This window comes from Oryctolagus cuniculus, chromosome 5 (genome assembly GCF_051225735.1).
Source record: "Oryctolagus cuniculus isolate XC-2025 breed Fujian yellow rabbit chromosome 5, ASM5122573v1, whole genome shotgun sequence".
Taxonomy (NCBI): domain Eukaryota; kingdom Metazoa; phylum Chordata; class Mammalia; order Lagomorpha; family Leporidae; genus Oryctolagus; species Oryctolagus cuniculus.
The window spans coordinates 48,852,192-48,877,426 of record NC_142871.1 but is presented as its reverse complement, the minus strand read 5'-3'; the positions used below and the strand labels follow the sequence as shown (position 1 = coordinate 48,877,426).

The 25,235-nt window shown below is 36.0% G+C and overlaps 1 protein-coding gene across 4 annotated transcripts in view; it reads right to left on the bottom strand.

Moving 5' to 3' along the window:
- The window catches only part of TBC1D32 (TBC1 domain family member 32), a 276,080-nt gene that overhangs the window by 125,965 nt on the left and 124,880 nt on the right, over positions 1 to 25,235 (bottom strand). For all 4 annotated transcript variants that reach the window (XM_070073655.2, XM_070073650.2, XM_070073652.2 and 1 more), the window contains one exon: positions 3,018 to 3,106. In XM_070073655.2, coding sequence (XP_069929756.2) covers positions 3,018 to 3,106 — 89 coding nt within the window. The remainder of the gene's footprint in view (positions 1 to 3,017; positions 3,107 to 25,235) is intronic.

Here is a 25,235-nt window from a genome sequence, read left to right as displayed (position 1 = left end):
CCTTCTTTCTCCTCCCATTACATCCTTTCTGGAATACTGCTGGGTAGAGGGCTTTCTGTGTAGGTAATTTCTCCCAGAACTTCATGGCAGTCCCCTTGATGAGGGCAGATGAGATTCCCCTAAGCTGCCCCCAGGAAGAGGCTGGGACTTCCATAGTACACATGCTGGTTTCTTTCCAAGGGATTTCCTTGTTCCATTACTCAGAAATTTCCATTTTACTTCTTTCCCTCACACACACACACACACATACACACACACACAGGCTCATGCCTAAACATTCCCCCAACAAAAGAAAAAGCCCTATCCTATGAAGGTAACATGAATGAAGGCCCATCCTCTGTATTTTCTTTGGAGTCGATATACGGGCATAGAGCTGCTTCTCTTGTTTACTGTCCTATGGTGTATGGGCGTGGCCTGGGAAAAATTGTTTTGCACAGTCTAGATGACTGGTCATATCAACCGAAGGGACCTTCTAGAGAGGTTGGGTTGTACTCTGTTAGACACAAAATAGATGACAGTATTAAAGACAAATGGTCCAAAGAGAAGCAACAGGAGTACGGAAGCTATAGGCAAAAGGAGGCTCAATAGTCAGGACTTTCATGACCAGATGCTAGGCCAAATATTCCAGTCTTGTTCAACTGGCAGGCCTTCTCCGAGAAGTACAAATGTGATTTTGTACTTGTTCAGTTTGACCTTCCAAAAACACATTTTTGGAGCATGACACAGATAGGGCATCTGGGTCAGCATCTAGTTAGCATCTCTAAATGCCACTTGTTTTGAGGGGCTGGGTTTAACAACCCTAGCATGGGGGCTCTAGTCATGACAGCCTTTCAGTGGATGAAGGCTGTGTTTTGTTTTCTCCCAAAGGAAGGGGCCCTGTTCTGGTTTGCTTTTGAGAGCCTGATAAAGAGCCTGATATGGGAGCTTTGCCATTGTTCTGTACCTAGGGATCCATAACCTGTTAGTTGGAGTTGTCTTAGGTTGTAGGAACAGTAACCTGCTACATGGATTGCATTCTCTCTAGAGGTAATTTTCTGTTTCCCAGAGGTGTGTATGAGTTCCAAATATTTTATAACATAATTATCATCCCAAGGCCTCAATGACCAATAATAGACTAAAATCAGTGGAAAATAAATTATCTAACTTGCAAAATACAACATAAGCATATAACTGAATTAATGAAAATAAATTTATTGTCAAAGAAATATTCATTAAAAAGGACATAAAGTTAAAATACAAACTTTTGCCCAGAAGGTTATTTTGTCATTTTATCTGTTTGAACACTGATGTTATAAACATAGCAAATTACTAGGCAGCATGTGGTAGACTATTAAGATACTAAAATAAAAGGAAAAAAATTATTTCACAGTAAAACATCAAAATAGAACAGAACAAGTAGATATAAAAAATACAGTAGACACCACTATGAGTACTATTATTACTATAATGTTTATTATGCTAGCTGTGCGCCTGCTTTAACTCACTTAATTTTTCTTATATAAGTCTCACAATAACTCCATGAGAAAAATAATTGTCCTCCATTTTACAGGTGAATGACTGAGATCCACCTGATAGAACTATTAAATGGCAGTCTGACTGCAGAGTCTATGCTGCTCTCCAACACGCTGCACTACTCCACTACACCTACCAACCATGGGCAGTCCATTTTCTAGAGCAGGATAGAATGACTGCATTTGGATATTATGGGAAAGTGCATGCTATAAAAGTTAATTATTAGCTATGAGTATTAATTATTGACATAGTAGAATCTACAATGAAAACACATTTTGAGATAGAAAAACTCTAACAGCTACAAAATTTTTACACATTCTTTGAACTAGAATATCCAAAGATGAAGTTTAGTCATAATGAATGGCTAAAAAATGTTAAAATATAGATCTATAAAATATACCTCCATTGCAGAATTCTATATTTTGAAAAGTAATTTCTTTATTTCTTAAGTAGTACAATATCATTGACCTCCCTCATGCCTGAAAAAGTTACTTTGCTAGTAGAAATGAGAAAAAAATCATGAATCTATGAAGATAGAAAATTTCCTTAATTCAGCTGCTTTAAAGGGTAGTAATTTTTAAGAGGGAAGCAAGTTATATAAATCTAACACATGAACAAAATACTGAGGACTGCATAATTCTCTATAGCCTTACAACTTTGCTTTACTTTCCATATGAATATGCAAATAACATATAAAATAATATGAACTCAACCAGAAAGATTTGAATCTCAGGAAAAGAAAAAGTGGCAGAGTAGTGATTAACACCCAGGTGCAAAATTTGGGCCATAAGATAAATCATGTACTTAGGCAATAGTCTAGTCAAATATCAACTACCCAAGGAAGACTCAATTAACTCTTGAATAAAGAAAATGAAATAGTCCCCAAAATGCCTTCATTAAATGGAGCAAAAATGGAAGACATTGTACTAACACAGAACCTAATTTCAAACAAAGGCCATAGTATGAAAACATAAATTCTGTATTTTAGATTGTCTATAATGTTAAAGAAAGACAAATTCCCTTTATTTTTTGTTTCTTTTGACAAATTACCTTTAAATATACTTGTAAATATTAGCTTGTTTTAAACATTTTTAAACACATAGAAGAAATGCTTAATTTTTTGCTATTTATAACCCATAAAATGTAGGAGTGAATACTTGGCCTAGTGATTATATGCTGATTAGGATGTCCAAATATCCCAAATCAGAATGCTTGAGTTTGATACTCACCTCCAAACCTCTGATTCCAGCTTCTTGCTCTGTGGACAGACTTTGAAAAGCAGCAGTGATGAGGTAAGCAATTGGATCTCTGCTCCCCATGTGGGAGCTATAGACTCAGTTCTCAGCTCAAAGCTTCAGCCGTGCACCAGCCCCGGCTGTTGCAGGTATTTGGGGAGTGAATGTACAGATGGGAGTTTCTCTCTCTCTCTCTTGTTCTCTCTATCTGAATCTCAAATAAACAACATTTAAAAATAAATACATATAAAATAAAATTTACCACCTTACCTTAGACCAAAGATGTGTGATTGTTCATAGTTGAATAAAGAGCGAATCTTAGCTTCAGAATTCAGTGCTATAAGTCTATCAATAACATCCTGAAATAAAGAGTAAAACTCTGCTTAACTAAAACGATTTAAAGAAAATTTAAATCAACAAATATTCAGATTTATGGTCCTCAAATCTGATTTAACACTGAAATCACCTGGAAAGCTGTAAAAAAGAAAAAAAAAAAAAAAGAAAAAAAGAAAAACCACTAATACCCACCCTCAGAGATTTTTGAATTAACTGGTCTGGATGTGGCCTGCACATTAGGATTTGTAAGAGTCCTGAAGTGCATTTAACATTCAACATAAATGGAAAATCGTCAGTTTACACTTCACTTTAGAACTGATGAGCAATGTAGAAAGCCAAATTGATAAAATTTCCCAAACTGTAAACTACTTTAAAAAACAAATATGAAACTCATAAATAAAGTGTGTCTGAATATTTTTATCTAGTAACTTTTGAGGTATTTTTTTAACAGCAGTTCCCTGGCTCATGAAAAGAAGTAGTTCCTAATGTATAGAACTTTAAAATATAGATACCCAAGGCCTACCCAAGACCAACTAAGTCAATAGAATTCTGGCAGTAATACCCTTTCAAAGCTCCCCAAGATGTTATAATGTGTAGACAGGCTTCAACACCACTGACGCAAGTGCAGAGAGAACCTCATGACCTTGGTGCCACCAGCTGTTCTAAACACTGATAATGCCAGCCACTACAAAATATTTACTGAGATCTTTGTAAATAATGATACAAAGACCATATCATCATACAAATAGGTGAGAATTGAGTTTGAAAAGAGGAATAAAGAATGATTAAGTCAAAATTACATTTGGTAAATTCTAATCAAAACAGGAAAAAACAAATTTTTGATAAATTTATCTATTAAAAATTTATATTCAACATTTAAGGAAGCATTTACCATTCTACAGGTATCTTATAGAAAAATGCAAGTAATATTAACACAAGAGTTTAAATCAGCAAATATTGGCAAACTACCTAAGAAGAAAGAATAAAAAGTTTGCTATTTTAACATATCTATCATTGTCTGCTTCTAAGCTGAGCAAACTTGTTTCAAACATTACAATAGAACCTGAGCTTATCAACTCATATTCATATTCCTAGCTGCATACTCATACTCCAATTAATGGCAATACCAACTGTACCTCATTCTTCTGATCTCTTCATTGTGATTTCCATAATTTAGTTATAATACTAGGGCCACAGAGCTCTTTTTAAGTTGCCTAGATACTATTAAGTATACAGTAGACAAAACAAAAAAACTTGTTTACTACATAATTCTTCAAACACATACACACTTTTCGTGCTTAATTATTTTCATTTAAAAGAAATGATCAATTATCATCAAACTACAATAATCTTAACAATCTACAAAATTACTAATTTTGTATTACTGATCTGCTCTTATATGAAGAGAAAGGATGACAATTTGTATCCTACATGAAAATTTCTAAAATGATTTCTAGAGATTTTTCTTCATTAGTAAGATATTAGTATAAATAAGTGAAAAGTGCACAGCAGTCTACATACAATGCTAATTCGGATTATTTGAGAGCTGCTAAAACCTTAAAAGGATAAAGTTCTAGCCCTGAATCTAGCACTAAGTACTGTAACAATAAAAATTATAGGAGATGCCATGATGGCTGAATAAGGAAAGGACATACTGCTTTAACCAAAGAGAAACTAGTAGCAAAAAGTGTAGGAAATGCATTGTTGAAAAGAGTTGGAGAGAAATCTGCACCGGGTACTACAAAAGGAAGAAGGATGCCAGGGATCAGCATAAAAATTCAGAAGCACGGCAACAAGCTCAGACACACACAACCCCCACAGCTGAGAGCTGCAACAACACATCAGGAAGATCATTCCCCCAGACTAAGTGGGATTTATCCTTGGTATGCAGGAATGGTTCAAAATTCACGAATAAATAAATGTGATACTTCATATTGACAAAATGGAGAATAAAAACAATATGATTATCTCAATAGAAGCAGAGAAAGCATCTGATAAACATCCTTTCATGATGAAAACCTTAAGCAAATTGGACATAGAAGGAACATTCCTCAACACAATCAATGCAATTTACAATGAACACACAGCCAGCATCCTACTGAACAGGGAAAGTTGAGAGCATTCCCACAAAGATCCGAAACCAGACAAGGATGCCCACTCTCACCACTGATACTCAATAAGGTTCTGGAAGTTTTAGCCAGAGCCATTAAGCAAGAAAAAAGAAATCAAAGGGATATAAATTGAAAAGGAGGAAGTCAAATTACCCCTGTTTGCAGACGACATGATTCTAAACACAGGACTCCACCATAAAACTATTTAACTCATAAGAGAGTTTGGTGAAGTGGCAGGATATAAAATTAACACACAAAAATCAATAGCCTTTGTATACACAGACAATACCATGGCTGAGAAAGAACTTCTAACATCAATCCCATTTACAATAGCTAACAAAAAAATTAAATACCTTGCAATATATTTAACCAAAGATGTGAAAGAGCTCTATAATGAAAATTACAGAACATTAAAGAAATAGAAGAAGACAACAAAAAAATGGTAAAATTTTTCATGTTCCTGGAAGAATTAATATCACCAAAATGTCCATACTACTGAAAGCAATTTACAAATTCAACATGATCCCAATCAAAATACCAATGAAACTCTTCTTAGATCTAAAAAAAAATTACTAAAATTCATATGGAAACACAAGATATTCTGAATAGCTAAAGCAATCTTAGAACAGAAACAAATCTGGAGGCATCACAATACCAGATTTTAAGACATACTACAAGGAAGTTATAATGAAAACAGCCAGGTTATGGCACAAAAATCGATATGTAGACCAATGGAACATACTAGAAACTTCAGAAAGCAAGCCATACATCTATAACCAACCAATCTTTGACAAAGGAACTAAAATCAACCCCTGGAGAAAAGACAGTCTCTTTAACAAATGGCGCTAGCAAAACTGGATCTCAGCATGCAGAAGTATCAAACAAGACCCCTGCCTACACCTTATACTAAAATGAACTGACAATGGATCAAGGATTCTCAATCTACAACATGATACCGTCAAATTACTAGAGGAGAACATTGGGAAAACTCTTCAAGACATTGGCATAGGCAAAGATTTCCTGAAAAACACCCCAGAAGAACAGGCAATCAAATCCAAAATAGATAAATGGGATTACATCAAGCTGAGAGGGTTCTGCACTGCAAAGGAAATACTCAGCAAAGTGAAGAGGCAACTAGGAGAAATTATTTGCAAACTATGAAACTGATGAAGGATTAATATCCAGAATCTATAAAGAGCTCAAGAAACTCAACAACAACAAAACCAACAATCCTGTTAAGAAATGGGCAAAGGACTTGAACAGGCTTTTCTCAAAAGAGAAAATTCAAATGGCCAACAGACACATGAAAAAATGCTCAGGATCATTAGCCATCAGGGAAATGCAAATCAAAAGCACAATGAGGTTTCACCTCACACCACTTAGAATGGCTCTCATACAGAAATCAACAAACAATAAATGCTGGTGAGGATGTGGGGTAAAAGGTACTCTAACCCATGGCTGGAGAGAAGGTAAACTAGTATAGCCACTGTGGAAGACAGTATGGAGATTCCTCAGAAAGCTGAAAATACATATGACACAGCGATCCCATTCCTTGGAATATACCCAAGGGAAATTAAGTCAGCATATGAAAAAGTTATCTGTATCCCCATGTTTATTGCAGCTCAATTCACAATAGCTAAGGTATGGCATGAACTGATAATTGGATAAAGAAACTGTGGTATATATACACTTTGGAATAGTTCTGAGCTATAAAAGGGAATGAAATCCTGTCTTTTGGAACAAAATAGATGCAACTGGAAACAATTATACTTAGTGAAATAAACCAGTCCCAAAAAGAAAATACATATGTTTTCCCTATCTTGGATAACAATTAGAGTACTGAAAATGTAATGTACAAGACGGAAATGGACATTCTGAGATTGATGAATGTTTATACCCCTTATCTCTACTGTTAAAGAACAGTTTGTTTTTTCTTATTATTATTTGTTGAACCATTTGTCTAGTGTAGGGGGAATCTTATCAGAATAAAGTAAACTGGAAGTAGATCATTGTAAAACTTAAGAGAGAGGTTAAGAAAGGAAGGAGGAGGAAGGGTGGAAGCGTGGGCAAGAGGGAGGATAAGATGGGAAGTATCACTATGTTCCTAATCTGAGTATAAAATACATGAGATTTATTTACCTTAAATAAAATAAAATATAGATGATGAATAAAAGTGAGAAATTTAATAAAAAGAATAAAAATGATAGAAAGAAACTTATTAAAAACAAGCTAATGGAAAAGTGGATTGCAACAATCTATCAATGATAAAATATTTTCAGAGAACAAATGTTATGGTAAATAATTTCTTCTTCAAAGAGGATTACACTGATGCATCACCACTTAGGAAACAAAATGAAACTCCAGGGAAGCCTGCCTTATGGAGAGCTTCAGTATCTAAGTACCATAATGTGTGTCAATTAAGGAATCAGCTTCCTAAAATCAAAAAGCTTCCTAGAACAGGCAAGTGCAAATAAAGGCCTGAGACTTATAAAGAGTAGTGGGAAAGTTTATGTCTTTTTAAAAGCTGCCATCCAGCTTGAAAGTAGGTCCAGCAACCTAATAGATGAGACTAAGACCCAGATTGGAAAAACAGAGGGGACTATCCACTCTATATAAATAGATACACATTTGAGTGCCTATTCTTCAACAACTGTTTCAATGCCATCTTTATGCTATCTGATTCCTTTTACTTCAGAAATGGAGAAATCAAGGGTAAGAAATAGGTCAACCATAATGCCCCAATATTCCTCCACCTGTACTTTTAGGAGTGGCTTGCAACTGGCTAGTCTGGTCAAGTTCCTTCACTAAGATTTTTCAAAGTGGAGAAGTACAGGAAAAGGCTGCTCTCCTGCTTGCAAAGTAGAGTATACTGAATAGTGACACCTCCCCCAAATATTTGTCCACATTCTAGTTGCCAGAATCTGTGAATAACACCCTGTGAGTTAGTGATGGCTTAGTAATTGGGTCCTGTCACCACATGGAGACCTGGATTGAGTTTACACAGACAACCCAGCCCAGCCTCTTTGAGCCATTTGGGAAATGAACTGTATATGGGCTCTCTCTTTCTGTCTCTTTAAAGATTTATTTATCTAAAAGGAAGTTACAGAGAGAGAGGAAGAGATAGAAAGAGAGAACTCTTCCCATCCACTGGATCACTCCCCAAATGGTCCCAATGGCCAGGGCTGTGACAGACCAAAGTCAGGAACTTCTTTCATGTTTCCCACATGGGTGCAGGGGCCTAAGGACTTGGGACACCCTCCACTGTGCATTAGCAGAGAACTGGATCCGAAGTGTAACAATTGGGACTCAAACTGACAACCATATGGGATGCCTACATCACTGGCAGCAGCTTTACTCAATACACCACAACACCAGCTTCTTTCTCTCTTTCTTAAAAACATAAATAAATTAAAAAAAAAAAAAGATTTCGTGAGTTACGATCATCTAGTGTTATGGAACCGGACCCTAAAGCCAAGACAAATGTCCTTATAAGAGAAGACCAAGAGAAATTTAGGAAAGAAAAGAGGTCATAGTCATGTGAAGACAGAGGGAGAAATTGGACTTCTGAAGCCACAAGACACCAGGCACCTGGAAAAAAACAAACTGAACAATCACAGAAGGATTTGTCCCTGGAGTCTTGGGAAGGTGCATGGCCCTGCTGATAACTTGATTTCAGACTTCTGACTGTCAAAGAATAAATTTTGTTGTTTTAAGTCATGTGGTTTGTAGTAATTCTTTAAGGCAGCTCTAGAAAACCAAAAAAAAAGGGGGGGGGGGATGAAGAGAGATCAGCACAGAGTAACAGGAAGTTTCTCTTATGGAGGATGGAGGACTACGGACTCTTTCTCCTACAGAGAAGACAATCCAAAGAAAACACTAATAATAAATACAGCAAGTTAAGGCTAGCATTGTGACACAAGAAACTGTGTTGCCACCTGCAATGCCAGCATTCCAAATTAAGGCTACAGTTAGAATCATAGATACTCTGCTTCTGATCCAGCTCCTTGCTAATGCTAATTGGGAAGCAGTAGATGATGGCTTAAGTAGTTGGGCCTCAGACACCCATATGGAAGGCCCAGATGTAGTTCCTGGCTCCTGGAATCAGACTGGCCCAGCCTTGGCCATTGTGGGCATTTAGGGAATGAACCAGCAAATGGAAGAGTGCTCTTTCTGTACCTCTATTTCTACCTCTATCTCTATCACTCTGCCTTTCAAATAAATAAATAAAGCTTTAAAAACAGTAGCAAGCACTTGCATAGCACTTATCATCTGCTAGAAAATAACCTGAATGTTTAACACTTCATTTAATTTAGTTCATTTAAAATTCAAAACCACTGAGATAGGATCAATACTGTTCTTCTTTTAAGACTACTTTATTGAAGAAAGGCTGACAGAGTAAGCTGTTTAATTTGTACAACTTGTAATTTAATGTGTACAACTTGATGACTTTGGAGGTATGTATACACCCATGAAATCATAACTGCCATCTATAACGCCTTCTAAAGTTTTCTCTCATGTTATTATGTGTGAATGTAATAAGAGCATGTAGCATAAGATCAACCCTCTTAGCAAGTTTTTAAGTGTATGACACAGTATTGTTAACCATGGATACTATGTTATACAACAGATCTTTAGAACTTACTTATCTTGTACAATGAAAACTTTGCACTTTTTGACTAGTACCTGTCCATTGCCCTTCTTCTCCCATCCCATCCACTAGCAACAACTATTGTACTCCCTGTTTCCATGAGTTTAACTTTTTAAAAGTATTTCTGTATTTGGGAGACAGAAAGACAAAGAGTCAGATCTTCCATCCACTGGTTGCTCCCCAAGGTCTAAACAGCTGAGTCTGGAACAGGTCAAAGCCAGAGTCAGGAACTTAACCCAAGTCTGCAATGTCGATGGCAGGGACTGAACTAATTGATCCATCACTTGCTGCCTACAAGCAAATGCATTATCAGAAATTTGGAATTTTCACAGGAGCTGGGACTCAAACACAGGCACTCCAATATGAAATGTAGGTGTCCAAGCCAACAATTCAACCACTATGTCAAACAATTGCTCCAAGTTATGCTTTTTGAGATTCACAGTATAAGTGGAATCATGTAATATTTGTCCTCTGTCTGGCTCATTTCACATGGCGCAGTGCCCTCTTTTTACAGAAGAGAAAACCAGGATCAAACTTGTCTAAGGCCATACAACTAGTAAACAGCAGAATCAAGAAGCAACTCCAGGCAATCTGATTTCAGAGTACAAACTCTGAAACATTACACTATTGGATTTCAAACAAAATCAAGATAGAAAGTGACACGGAACAAGGGAGAGTAGTAGGGAGATAGATACAGATGTGAACCTCACTGCATTTGCAGTCCTTTTTCAAATTATCCTTGATTTTCCTGAAAATCAGTTAATCCAATCAATAAATTTCCTCTTTTGACTAAGCTAATTCAAACTGCATTATTCTACCAAATACATATCATATCTATATTCCACTATCATATAGCTGAAAGGAAGTGACAGAAACTAAACAGCAACAGAAAATTTTATCTGTTATAGGGAAACATTATTTTCTGTTATTCATTTTTAATTTGCTAAACTATTGCTTATGAGTTGTTCATACAGGCTGGCTGGAATTTTAGTAGATATCTGATAGAAAGCCATGGAAAATTAAGATCTAATATCCCTAAAAGGTAAGGAATCTCTAATAATTGACAAAAAAACAGTAGAACAAATATAAAACTAAGTTTTTACAAAAGGAAATGTCAGTGGCCTTTAAATAGGAAAAGATGTTCTATTCATAAGAAGAAATTATAAGTTAACGCTTCTCATTTATAGGACAGAAAAGTATCTTAACTTTTGACAACACAATGTTCCTAATCATCCTAATAAGAAAACAGGCACTATAACTTAATAATGGGAATACAAAAGGAATATTCCCAATGGAAGCAAATCAAGCAATAATTACCATATACTGGCATGTTTATGATGAACTTACCTTTAAACTCAGTGATAGCACTTCTAGAAATTAGACCCCCAAGACACTGTGGTAGATAGAAGGTGGTTCCCAAGATTCTCAAACATCAAACATAAAAGCAAAGTGCTACTGTGAAGAAACTCTGCAGATGTAACTGAAATCCCTAATCAGTTGACTTTAAGATATCAAGGTGTGCCTGACCTAACCACATGAATAATTCAAAAGCAGACGTTTTCCCAACTGGAAAAAAAAAAAAAAACAGGAATTCAGAGATATTAAAGGAATTGAAGGGATGTGATATAAAGTATGAAGGAAGTTCCCAATTCATGAAATGTAAAAGGCCATATGAGAAATTGCTAAAAGCAACCTCTAGAAACCAAGGGGTATCCCTGGCTGATGGATAATAAGGATCTAAGCAATTCAGTCCTACAAACGCAAGGAGCTGAATTCCAATAAACGCAAGAAGAAAGCTGGAATATTTCCCAGATCAACCAGGCTAGCACAAGGCTTTGCTAAAACCTTAACTTCAACCCAAAACCCTAAACAGAAAACTCGGGCACATCATATTAGACTTCTGATCTAAAAAACTGAGTTCTCAAAAATGCATGTTGTTTTACTTCTCTTAAGCTTGTTGGAATTTCTTAAGCACTACTGGAAAAAATACATATACATACTGGCAAATACAATTTAAGGCTACTAATCCTGGTATCATTTATAATAGCAAAACACCTAAGTGTTTAGTGTTTATTAGTGAACCAAGTGTTCACTAATAGGTGATGGGATAAATAAACTCTGGCACAAACACAACAGACAACACAACTGTAAAAAGGAGGGAAGTAAGAAAGAGCCCTATAAATGGGTATGAAATAATATCCAAAATATGTAATTAAGATAAAAATACAAAGGGCAGGACAGTGTTCATAGCATAGAAATTTTTGCTTGAGAAATCTGGAGAAAAACAGAAGTAACCTAAGTTTCCATCCACCAAAAAACAGATAAAGGAAATGTGGTACAATATACACAATGGAATATTACTCAGTCACAAAAGGGATGAAATGCTATAATTTTCAGTAACACAGATGGAACAGGAGGTCACTATGTTAAGTGAAATAAGCCAAGCACAGAGAGAAAAGTATCACATGATTTCAATCATATGTTGACCCTAAAAACAGTATAAATTGATGGAAGTTAAAATTGAAACAGACTTATAAGAAGCAATCAGATTTAAGTAGTAATTAAAAGTCTCCTATTGGGGCTGGCATTGTGGTGTAGCAGGTTAAGCTGCTGCCTAAAATGTGGACAGCCCAAATTGGTGGCAATTCGAACCCAACCACTTCACTTCTGATCAAGCTCCCTGCTAATGCATCTTTAAAAGCAGCAGAGTGTGCCTGAGTACAAACGTCCCTAACACCCATGTGGGAGACCTGGATGGAGTAGCTGAATAGTGAGATGACACACTGACCTCATCCACAGAAAGATACCAGAAAAACAAAGGACCATGTTCCCAGAACAGACAGAACAGAACAAAGACTCCATGGGGAAGTAAGAAGAGAGGATGGACACTGAATCACTGGCGACATGCCACCACTCACTCTAGCCTCCATAGAGCCAAATGAGAAGCACTGTTTTACCAGAGAAAGCTGGGAGGAGGCTGCCATAGACCCCACCACCGGCAGCTTTAATCAAAGCAAAATTTTATGATCCCCACAGGCTCCAAGTACAGCCTGGGGAGCTATTGGGGGGTCAGGGCAACTACAGTGCCAAATGAAGAAATACCACATAGCCTCCTTCGCCACCCTAACAAAGCACCAGACTCAATTTGCTGTAGTGACATAGCAGAGAAACCATGCTCAAAACTCTGCTCTGTCTCAGGGAAACTCAGGCAATACCACTGCTGACAGAGGATGCCAAGAGAGGACCACATGAAGGGTAGAGAGCAGACTCCCTGCACACTGTGGCAGGAGAGTTCTGGGCATAGACCAAGGCAGTGAGAGGTTATGGGTTGCTGCTAGCTTGTGGCTGGGTTCCCAAGTTACCACCTGGTCTGACACTAGAAATTTGGAGATCCCTGCATGCTGGAACTGGATATTTTAGGTGGCTTCTAAGATATCCTGCAGAGTGGGAAGTGGGTCAGTACTTTAGATGGTACCTGCACCTGAATAGATGAGGTATGCTACCCCTGAGAGCTAATTCCTTTCAGTGAATTAGCTGGTTCACAATGGCAAAGACAAAGGCTGGGATAGTGAACACACTAGCCACCTCCAACATCTCCTCCACTCACTAATGGTAACCACAGGTGCTCTAACATGCTCACCCAAAGCTTCATTCTAGAATCTTCTCCATCCACAAAAAAATAGGCAGAGCGCTTTGCCCCCCCCACCCCCCCAGCATATACCCCTGGAACTCAATGGTAAGCCTTAAGTACTCAACTGAGTCATACAAACACATTTACAGGAACAAAACCCTCAATAAAAATAATAATAATAATTAATAATAATAATAATAAAGCCCATTCTCCAGGGGAGATAGAAACAAATGATTCCCAAGTTGTGTAGGAAAAAAAAAGGAAATATGGACAAAGCACACAATGTAACACCCCAAAAGGAAGCCAGTAATATATTACCATAGAACTGTGAAGAAGAGGAAACTGATGAAATGCTGGAAAAGGCATTAAAAAGAATGATTGTAAGGTTATGCAAGAACACAGAGAAACAGTTAAATGAAAAAAAAGGAGTCCTAAATGACAGAGATGAGACATTCTGCAAAGAGACAGAGATACTGAAGAAAAAACAAACAAAATATTAGATATCAAGTGTTCAATAAGTCACACAAAAATAAAGTTGAAAGCCTTAACAACAGACTTGGTGAGGCAAACAACAGAATATCTAATTTAGAACACAGGTCTTTTACCAGACCAAAAAAAATTGCAAAGACCAAAAACAGAACATATGGAACATATGGGAAACCATTAAATGAACAAATATATGAGTCTTAGGATTTGTGAGGTATGTAGAAAAAGAATGGCTTAGAAAAAATATTCAGTGAAATATGCAGCAGAAAATTTACCCAATATGGAGAGAGATATGGACATCCAAAAACAGGAAGCATATAGGATCCTAAATAGTTATGACCATGAAAGATCATCATTACGACACACTATAAAATTTCAAAAGTAAAACATAAAGACAATAACCTAAAATGTGCAAAATAGAAATGCCAGGTCACCTTCAAAGAATCTCCTCCCATCAGATTAACACCAGATTTCTCAAAAAAAATTCTACAAGCTTGGAGAGAATGGAGAAAGCCAGTCTAAATCCTAAAAGAAAAACAAAATTGTCAATAAGAAAAATTACCCAGCACCAGAATATGTTACTCAGTGAAGTTCTAAATCACAATGAAGATAAAATAAAGGCTTTCATAGACAAGCAAAAAAATTGAATTTATCAATATCCATCAAGCATTGCAAGTATTACTTAATAATGTACAACACACAGAAACAAAGACAATCAGCATCATGAAAGAAGGAGAAAGCAGAAACCTCCAAGTAAAAGAAAAAAGAGAATTCAAAACAGATAATAGGAAAAATCATAGGGAAATGAAAGAACCAAGTCATTATTTATCAATAATAATCTTGAATGTAAGTGGGCTAACTTCCCAATTAAAATATACAGACTAGCTGAACTGATCAAAACAAAACAAAACAAAAAAAAACCTATCTATATGCTGCCTACAGGAAACACACTCAACTAATAAAGATACAGAGAGACCTGGGAAGATGGCAGAGTAGGGAAGGAGCTTGCTGCTACAGTCTAGGAGAAGACAGTTAAAGAAAGTGGGAAGAGTGGAATCTCAGGAAAGAGTAAGGGAGAAAACAGCATAGGAAACTCTACACAAATTGGAGGAACACAGTGGACCTATGCTGAGGGTACAGACATGTGCAACTCAGGAACCCAGCAGCTGAGAGCCTCCCGATCAGCATTGGAGAGTGAGGTGAGATCAGACTGCAGCAGCACAAGACATTGTAACAAACTCTCCACAATAAAACATAAAGAAAAGACTCTAAAATGTGCATGAGACAAATACCACATTACTTTCAGAGGATCCCCAATGAGACTCACAGCAGATTTCTCATCAGAAACCCCACAGGCTAGGAAAGAATGGCGAAATATATTTCAAGTCTTAAGAGAAAGGAACTATTAACCCAGTATACTATACCCTACAAAGCTTTTTATTTATGAACAAAGGTGAAATAAAGACTTCGCATGACAAACAGAAATTGAAAGAATTTGTCACCACCCATCCAGCACTGCAGAAGATGATTAAGGATGTGCTGCACAGAAAAACACAGTCAAGTCAAAGTAAGGGAACGAAATATCCCAGTAAAAGCACATGGGATATGTACTCTATAGAATACTATACAGCAGTTAAAAAAATGAAAACCTGTCATTTGCAACAAAATAGAGGAATCTGGAAAACATCATGCTGAGTGAAATAAGCCAGTCCCAAAGGGACAAATATCATATGTTCTCCCTGATCGGTGACAACTAACCAAGCACCGAAAAGAAAACCTGTGGAAGTGAAATGGACACTGTGAGAAACAATGTATTGATCAGCTCTTATCCTGATTGTCGAGGAACAACTTACTATTTTATTCCTTTCAGTAGTTTTGTTCTACTTAATACCCATGGTTGAACTATTTAATTAAAACACAATTATTCTTAGGTGTTTAAATTTAACTGAAAAGTAATCCCTGTTAAATATAAGAGTGGGAATAAGAGACGGAAGCGATGTACAGTTTGGCACATGCTCACTCGGACTTACCCCTAATGGTAGAGCTAAAAACATGCCAGGAAATTCCAAATTAATCCCATTAAGGTGGCATGTACCAATGTTATCTTACCAGCCAAAGTATTCGGTTTAAGTTCATAATCTATCATAATGATAGGATTAAGTGTAAAAGGGATCACATAAACAAGACTAGTGTCTGCTAATACTAACTGATAGAATTAAAAAAGAGGGAACGATCCAACATGGGAAGCGGGATACACAGCAGACTCATAGAATGGCAGATGCCCTAAACAGCACTCTGGCCTCAGAATCAGCCCTTAAGGCATTCAAATTATAATAAGCTCATGACAGTTTCTCAGGCATGGGAAGCCAAAGACACTGTGGAAAAAAAAAATGACCTAAATGGAAGATCTCTGTGAGTGAGATCCCAGAGGAAAGAATGGGCCATCAAAGAAGGAGGTACCTTTCTCTGAAGGGAGAAGCGAACTTCCACTTTGATTATGGCCTTGTCTAAATAAGGTCGGAGTTTGTAAACTCAAGAAGCTTCCATAGCCTTGGCAGCTCATGACTAGACTAGAACCTTGGGTGATTACTGACATCATAAATAAGAGTGTCAATTGTTAAATCAACAACAGGAGAAACTGCACTTACTCCCCATATAGGATCTCTGTCCTTAATGTGTTGTACTAAGTGAATTAATGGAAAAACCAGTACTCCAACAGTACTTTATACTTTGTGTTTCTGTCTGGGTGCAAACTGTTGAAATCTTTACTTATAAATACTAAGTTGATCTTCTATATATAAAGATAATTCAAAAAAATTAATTTTGATGAAGAATCAGATGGGAGAGGAAGTGGGAGATGGGATGGTTGCGGGTGGGAGGGAGGTTATGGGGGAAATCCGCTATAATGCAGAAGTTGTACTTTGGAAATTTATATTTATTAAATAAAAGTTTAAAAAATTAAAAAAAATAAAATAAAAAATACAAAGGATATCCAAAGTAAAAAATAGGATATTTATGGAAAAATTGCACTGCAAAATTGCTACTTTTCAATATTCACCTGAATGTAAATGGCCTCAATTCTCCAGTTTAAAGACAGACTGGCTGAATGGATTAAAAAACAAAACCCATTTATTTGCTGCCTACAAGAAAGACATCTCATCAACAAAAATGCATACAGACTGAAAGGGAAAAGATGGAAGAACATACTGCATACCAACAGGAACCAAAAAAGAGCTGGTGCAGCCATGCTAATATCAGATAAAATAAACTTTAACACAAAAACTGTTAAAAGAGACAACAAAGAAGTTCACTGTGTAATTATTAAGGGATCAGTTCAACAGGAAGATGAAACTACTATAAACATATATGCACCTAATTATAGTGCACATGGCTATGTAAAAGAAATGCTAAGGAATTTAAAGGGAGACTTAGACTCAAATAAAATAGTAATTAGGGACTTTAATAGCCCCACTTTCAGCAATGGAAAGACCAACCAGACAGAAAATCAGCAAGGAAACAGCAAAGTTAATCGATAGTATAGACCAAATGGACCTAACAGATATCTACGGAACTTTATATTCTACAGTTGCAGAAAACACATTCTTCTCAGGAGTGCACAGAACTTTCTCTGGGATTGACCACATGCTAAGCCATAAAGCAAGCCACAGCAAATTCAAAAAAACTGAAATCATACCATATATCTTCTCAGATCACAATGCAATGAAGCTGGAAAACAGCAACTCAGGAATCTCTAGAACATATGTAAACACATGAAGACTGAACAGCATGCTCCTGAATTAAAAGAAGGTCATAGAAGAAATAAAAAGAGAAATAAAATTTCTGGAAACAAATGAAGATCACAATACAATAAATGTATCAAAACTTATGGGATATAGCAAAAGCAGTGTTAAGAGAAAGATTTAGAGCAACTGGTGCCTACATCAAAAAATTGGAAAAGCACCAAATAAATGAGTGATCAATGAATCTCACGCATCTAGAAAAACAACAGCAAATCAAATGCAAAACTAGTAGGAGAAAAGAAATAATTAAAATTAGAGAAGAAATCAACAAAACTGAATCCAAAAATACAACACAAAATATCAGCAAAATGCAGAGCTGGCATTTGGAAAAATAAACGAGATTGACACGCCATTGGCTCAACTAACCAAAAAAAGGAGAGAGAAGGCCCAAATCAATAAAATTAGAGATGAAACAGGAAATAAAACAACAAAATAGAAGAATCATCAGAAATCACCACAAAGAGCTGTATGCCAACAAACTGGGAAACCTAGAAGAAATGGATAGATTCCTGGACACATACAAACTACCTAAAAAGCGATGAAGACATAGAAAAACTAAAGAGACCTATTAACAAGATGCAAAACGATTCAGTAACAAAGAAAAAGGAAAGCCTGGGACCTGATGAATTCACTGCTAAATTCTACCAGAAATTTAAAAAAGAAGTAACTCCAATTCTTCTCAAGTTATTCAAAACAACTGAAAGGGAGGTAATCCTCCTCAAGTCTTTCTATGAAGCCAGCATCACCTTAATTCCTAAACCTAGAAAAGATGCAACAGGGAGAATTACAGACCAGTTTCCCTGATGATTAGAAATGCAAATATCCTTAACAAAATTCTGGCCAATTGAATCCAACAACACATCAGAAAGATCATTCACCTAGACCACATGGGATTTATCCCTGTAATGCAAGGAAGGTTCATAATTTGCAAAAAAAAAAAAAAATTAAAGTGATATATTACAATAACAAACTGAAAAACAAAAACTGTATGATTATCTCAATAGATGCAGAGAAAGAATCTGATAAAATACAATACCCTTTCATAAGGAAAACTCTAAGACAATTGGGTATAAAAGGAACATTCCTCAATACAATCAAGGCATTTTATGACAAACTCACTGACAGTATCCTAATGAATGAGAAAAAGTTGGAAACATTCCCACTGAGATCCAGAACCAGAAAAGAATGCACACTTTCACAACTGCTATTCAATTATAGTCCTGGAAGGTTTAAAAATAGCCATTAGGCAAGAAAAAGAAATCAAGGGATACAAATTAGGAAAAAGGAAGTCAAACTACCCCTATTTGCAGATGACATGATTCTATACATAGGGCATCCAAAAGACACCACCAAGGGACTAATGGAACTCATAGAAGAGCTTGCAAAAGAAGCAGATATAAAATGGATAGAAAAAATCAACAGCCTTTGTATACACAGACAATGCCATGGCTGAGAAAGAATTTCTAAGATCAATTAAATTCACAATAGCTACAAAAAAAATCAAATACCTTGGAATAAATTTAACCAAATATGTTAAAGAACTCTATGCTGAGAATTACAGAACATTAAAGAAAGAAATAAAAAAATCCAAAAAAAAATGGAAGTCTTCCATGTTCATGGATTGGAAGAATCGATATCATAAAACAGTACATTCTCCAAAAGCGATTTACAGATTCAATGTGATACCAATCAAAATACCACAGACATTCTTCTCAGATCTAAAAAAATGATTCTGAAATCCATGTGGAAACACAGGAGACCTTGAATAGCTAATGCAAACTTATATAACAACAACAAAAAAAAGCTGGAGGCTTCACAATACCAGATTTCAAGACATTCTACAAGGCAGCTATAACAACAGCTTGGTACTGGTACAAAAATATATGGATAGACCAATGTAATAGAATAGAATGCCAGAAATGATTCCAAGCTTCTATAACCAACTTATATTTGACCAAGAAGCTAAAACCAAAACCTGGAGCAAGAACAGTCTATTCAACAAATGGTGCTGGGAAAACTGGATTTCCACATGCAGAACTCTGAAGTAGGACCCCTACCTTACATCTTACACAAAAATCCATTCAAAATGGATTAAAGAGCTAAATCTATGACATGACACCATCAAATTATTAGAGAATATAGCAGAAAATCTGCAATATATTGGCACAAAGTTCTTGGAAATGAGAACAAAGGCAGGCAAACAAAACCAAAATTAACAAACTGGATGACATCAAATTGAAAAGCTTCTGTATGGCAAAAGAAGCACTCAGGAAAGTGAAGAGGCAACCAACAGAATGAGAGCAATTATTTGTGAACTATGCAACTGATAAAGGATTAAAAACCAGAATCTACAAAGAGATCAAGAAACTTCACAACAACAAAACAATAACCCACTTGTAACCCAATTACAAAATGGACAAAGGACTTAAACAGACATTTTTCAAAAAAGGATATACAAATGACCAAAAGACACATGAAAAAATGTTCAGGAACATTAGCTCTCGGAAATGCGAATTAAAACCACAATGAAGTTTCACCTCACCCCTGTTAGAATGGCTTTCATACAGAAATCAACAAACAACAAATGCTGGCAAGGATGTGGGGGAAAAGGTATCCTAATCCACTGTTGGTGGGAATGTAAACTGGTAAAATCACTGTGGAAGATAGTTTGGAGACACCTAAGAAATTTGAATATAGACCCACCATAGGACCCTGCCATCCCACTCCTGGAAATTCACCCAAGGGAAATTAAATCAGCAAATAATAAGTTATCTGCACCCCCATGTTTATTACAGCTCAATTCACAATAGCTAAGACATGGAATCAACTTAAATACCCCTAAACTGAAGACTGAATAAAAAAACTATGGAATACTACACAGTGGTAAAAAAAAATGAAATCAAGTCATTGCAAAAAAAAAATGGATAAATCTGGAAAACATCATACTTAGTGAAATAAGCCAGCCCCAAAGAGACAAATAGCATGTGTTATCCCTGATCTGTGATAACCAACAGAGCACCTGAAAGGAAATGTGTAGAAGTTAAACTGATACTTTGAGAACCAATGACTTGAACAGCCCTTGTCTTGACTGCCAAGGAATAGATGTGGTTTTTTTTTCTCTTCTTCATACCATTTGTTGAAATCTTTACTTAACATAGATTTAATCATATATGCATAAAGTCAATTGAAAATAGATCTTAGTAAAAAAAAAAATAAGAGTGGGAATAAGAGAAGAAGGAGGAAGTTTGTAACTGTATAGTTCTGCATACATTCCTACACACTTACTTCTAAGGGTACAGCTTAAAAACTTGCCATGGGACCACAAATCACATTAACCTGGGTGGTAAAAAATGCCATCTTAAATGATAAAGTGACCATACTAAGTGTTAAAGTGAACATGTAGACAGGATTAAGTGTTAAATGGATCGTATAAATTGGATCAAGTGTCCAGTTATAATAATATATAGAATTAAATAGGAGAAAGTGTTCCAACATGGGAAGAAGGCCACATGGCAAACTCAGAGAATAATACTCACTTTAAATAAAACTCTGACCTCAGAATCAACCCTTAAGGCATTCTGGTCTGGCTGAAAAGCCCATGAGAGCAAGCCAAAACAGTGTGACAAAGAAATGTCCTACATGAAGGATCTCTATGAGTGAGACCACAGTGGAAAGTAGCCATCAAAGAAGGATATACTTTTATCTGAAGGAAGGAGAGAACTTCCACTTTGGTTATGGCCTGTCTAAATACTGATGGACACTGTGGATTCAAAAGGCTTCCATAGCCTAGGCAGCTCATGTCAAGAGCCTCCAGTGATCGCTGATGTCATATCTAAGAATGTTAATTCTTAAATGAACAATAGGTGTCACTGTGCACTTACTTCCCATGTAGGACTTCTATCATCAATGAGTTACATTATGAGAATTAACTGGAAAACTTGTTCTCAAACAGTTTTGAGTCTGTCTGTGTGTCTGTGTGTGTATGTACATATTGTTGAAAGCTTTACGTGGTATAGAGTTGGTCTTCTGTATATAAAGTTAATTGAAAATTATTCTTAATGGAGAACGGGACTGGGAATGGGAGAGGGAGGAGGAGGTGGGCTGGGAGTATGGGTGGGAGAACGGGTATGGTGGGAAGCATAACTATATTCCTAAAGTTGTACTTATGAAATTTGTATGCCTTAAAAATTTAAACTAAAAAATTAATTTTTAAAGAAGCACAATAGACTATAGAAGAGAAAACTGACCAATGAGTTATACTCTGACATGCGATGACTTTGAATAACCCTTGTCTCAACTGTTGAGTACAAGTTTTTTTTTTTTCATACTATTTGTTGAACTCCTTACTAGAATTAATCTTGTGTACAGTTAATTAAAAATAGATCATAGTAAGAAATAAGAATGGGAATAGGAGAGGTAGGAGGAAGAAGTGTGGGAGTGCAGGTAGGAAGGCAGGTACAATAGGAAGAATCATGTTTCCATAGTTGTACTTCTCAAATGCATGAAGTTTGTACATCTCGATAAAAGGTTTCTGATGAAAAAAAATAAAAAGATGGCGGCTCATAACCAGCAACTGGCAGCTCCACATGTCTGGCTGCAGTGGTATCTCTGTCTTCTATCCTCTTGTCCTATGGGGTCTTTGTGGTTTTTTGTTTGTTTGTATCCCACCACCCAACTTCTCCATTGAAATTTTCTATCAGTCAGATACACGGAAATGTAGCCCTTCCTTTGTTCTTTTCATATTCTAGAGCAGCTTACGTTAGTGAGGCTATACCCTATTCAGCCACTGTGGGTCTAAAAGTACTTTCTTATTTGTGGTAATTAATAGAGAGAGAGAGAGGATAAAAGTTGTGTGGATATCATATCATTTAGCATACAGTTATAAAGATCACTTTCCTGTAATATACAATATACTCTTCTTTTCTGTGCTCACAAATGAAGCTGGGGGGAATGGTAAGGACTCTTGGATTACTAGCAACGTTGCATTCTTATCGTGTGTTGGTTATGAGCATGATCAGCAGACAAAAAACACCTTTATCTGTAAGTTTACATGTATTTCTTGGTATGCATAAAATGTTAAAAAAAGGAAAAGTCCAGTAATTGATGTCTTTACTACTGAATTCTACCAAATATTTAAAAAGGAACTTACTCTATAACTTTTGAACCTATTTTGAAATATTGAACAGGATGGAACTCTGCCAAACATTTTTATGAGGACAGCAATAATCTAATGCAAAAACCAAAGACACCACACAAAAAGAAAACTATTGACATAGCCAATCATATGTTCTCCCAGATCAGCGACAACTAACTGAGCACCAAAGGGGAAAGCTGTTGAAGTGAAATGGACACTATGAGAAACAGTGACTTGATCAGCACTTGTCCTGACTGTTGATGTACAATTTAATACTTTATCCCTTTTAGCATTTTTTGTGTTCTAGTACTATGGGTTGAACTCTGTAATTAACACACAATTATTCTTAGGTGTTTAAATTTTGCTGAAAAGTGATCCCTGTTAAATATAAGAGTGGGAATAAGAGAGGGAGGAGATGTACAATTTAGGACATGCTCAAGCTGACCTGCCCCAAATGGTGGAATTAGAATCATGCCAGGGGATTCTAATTCAATCCCATCAAGGTGGCATGTACCAATGCCATCTCACTAGTCCAAGTGATCAATTTCAGTTCACAATTGATCACACTGATAGGTCTAAGAGTCAAAGGGATCACATAAACAAGACTAGTGTCTCCTAATACTAACTGACAGAATAAAAAAGGGACAGAACGATCCAACATGGGAAGTGGGATACACAGCAGACTCATAGAATGGTAGATGTCCTAAACAGCATTCTGGCCTCAGAATCAGCCCTTAAGGCATTCCGATCTGGCTGAAGAGCCCATGAGAGTATTTTAGGCATGGAAAGCCAACAATCTGGCCAAAAAAGAAAAAAAAAAAAAAACTAAATGAAAGATCTCCGTGAGTGAGATCCCAGTGCAAAGAACGGCGTCGTCAAAGAAGGTACCTTTCTCTGAAGGGAGGAGAGAACTTCCAGTTTGGATATGACCCTGTCTGAATAAGATTGAAGTCGGCAAACTCAAAAGGCTTCCATAACCTTGGCAACTCATGACTAGTGCCTAGGGTGATTACTGATGCCATAAACAAGAGTGTCAAATTGTTAGGTCAACCACAGGAGTCACTTTATACTTACTTCTCATGTGGGATCTGTTCTTAATGTGTTGTTCAATGTGATTTAATGCTATAACTAGTACTCAAACAGTATTTTACACTTTGTGTTTCTGTGTGGGTGCAAACTGATGAAATCTTTACTTAATATATACTGAATCGATCTTCTGTATATAAAGAGAATTGAAAATGAATCTTGATATGAATGGAATAGGAGAGGGAACAGGAGATGGGAGGGGTGCGAGTGGGAGGGAAGTTATGGGGGGGGGGAAGCCATTGTAATCCATAAACTGTACTTTGGAAATTCATATTTACTAAATAAAAGTTTAAAAAAAAAGAAAAAGACATAGCCTTAATGAACACAGATGCAAAAATTCTCAACAAAACACTAATAAACCAAATCCAACACAACATCAAAAAAAAAAAAAAAAAAACAACCATACATCACAATCAACCAGCATTTATCACACAAATGCAAGGGAAGTGCAACATCACAAATCAATAAATATATAAATCACCTCAACACAATGAAGAAGAAAAAAAATATGTGGTCACCTCAACAGATGCAGAGAAACCATTTAAGCCAACATCTCTTCATGACAAAAACCCTGCACAAATTAGGTAAAGAAGGAACATACCACAAAATTATAAAGGCTAAATATGACAAACTGACAGCCAATATCATACTGAATGGGGAAAGCATATCCCCTCAGATCAGGAAAAAGACAAGAATGTCTACTTTCCTAAAGTTGTATACATGAGATACATGAAAATTGTGTAACTTAAATAAAATTTAAAAATATTAATAGTAATTTCTATGATTCAAATGCATAAAAAGGTGACCATAGAAAATGTTACTATACTAAAAAAATTAGAAGGTTTTGGGATGTTTTATCCTTACAGAAATGCTAAAATTTAGAAAAGATATATTAGGTATATTTACCTTAACTGGATACTGCACAATGTATTGAAACATCATATAGTACCTCATAACTATGTACGATTTTTATACATAAAATTTTATAATGAATTTTTAAAGAAATCTGATAAAGAAAACATTATTTACATCATATAAAGATAATTTTACAGGGACAATAAAAGCATAAACAAAAATTATTTTTTAACCTATAAAGCTGTACAAAACTTTCTGTAATGATAGAAATGTTCTTTATCTGTTCCATATGATAGCCACTAAATGCATCATTCTATGCCTAGTAGTTATTTGAAAACATGAAACATAGACTAGTATTTAAAGGAAAACATGAAATGTGGATGGTACTTAAAACAAATTCT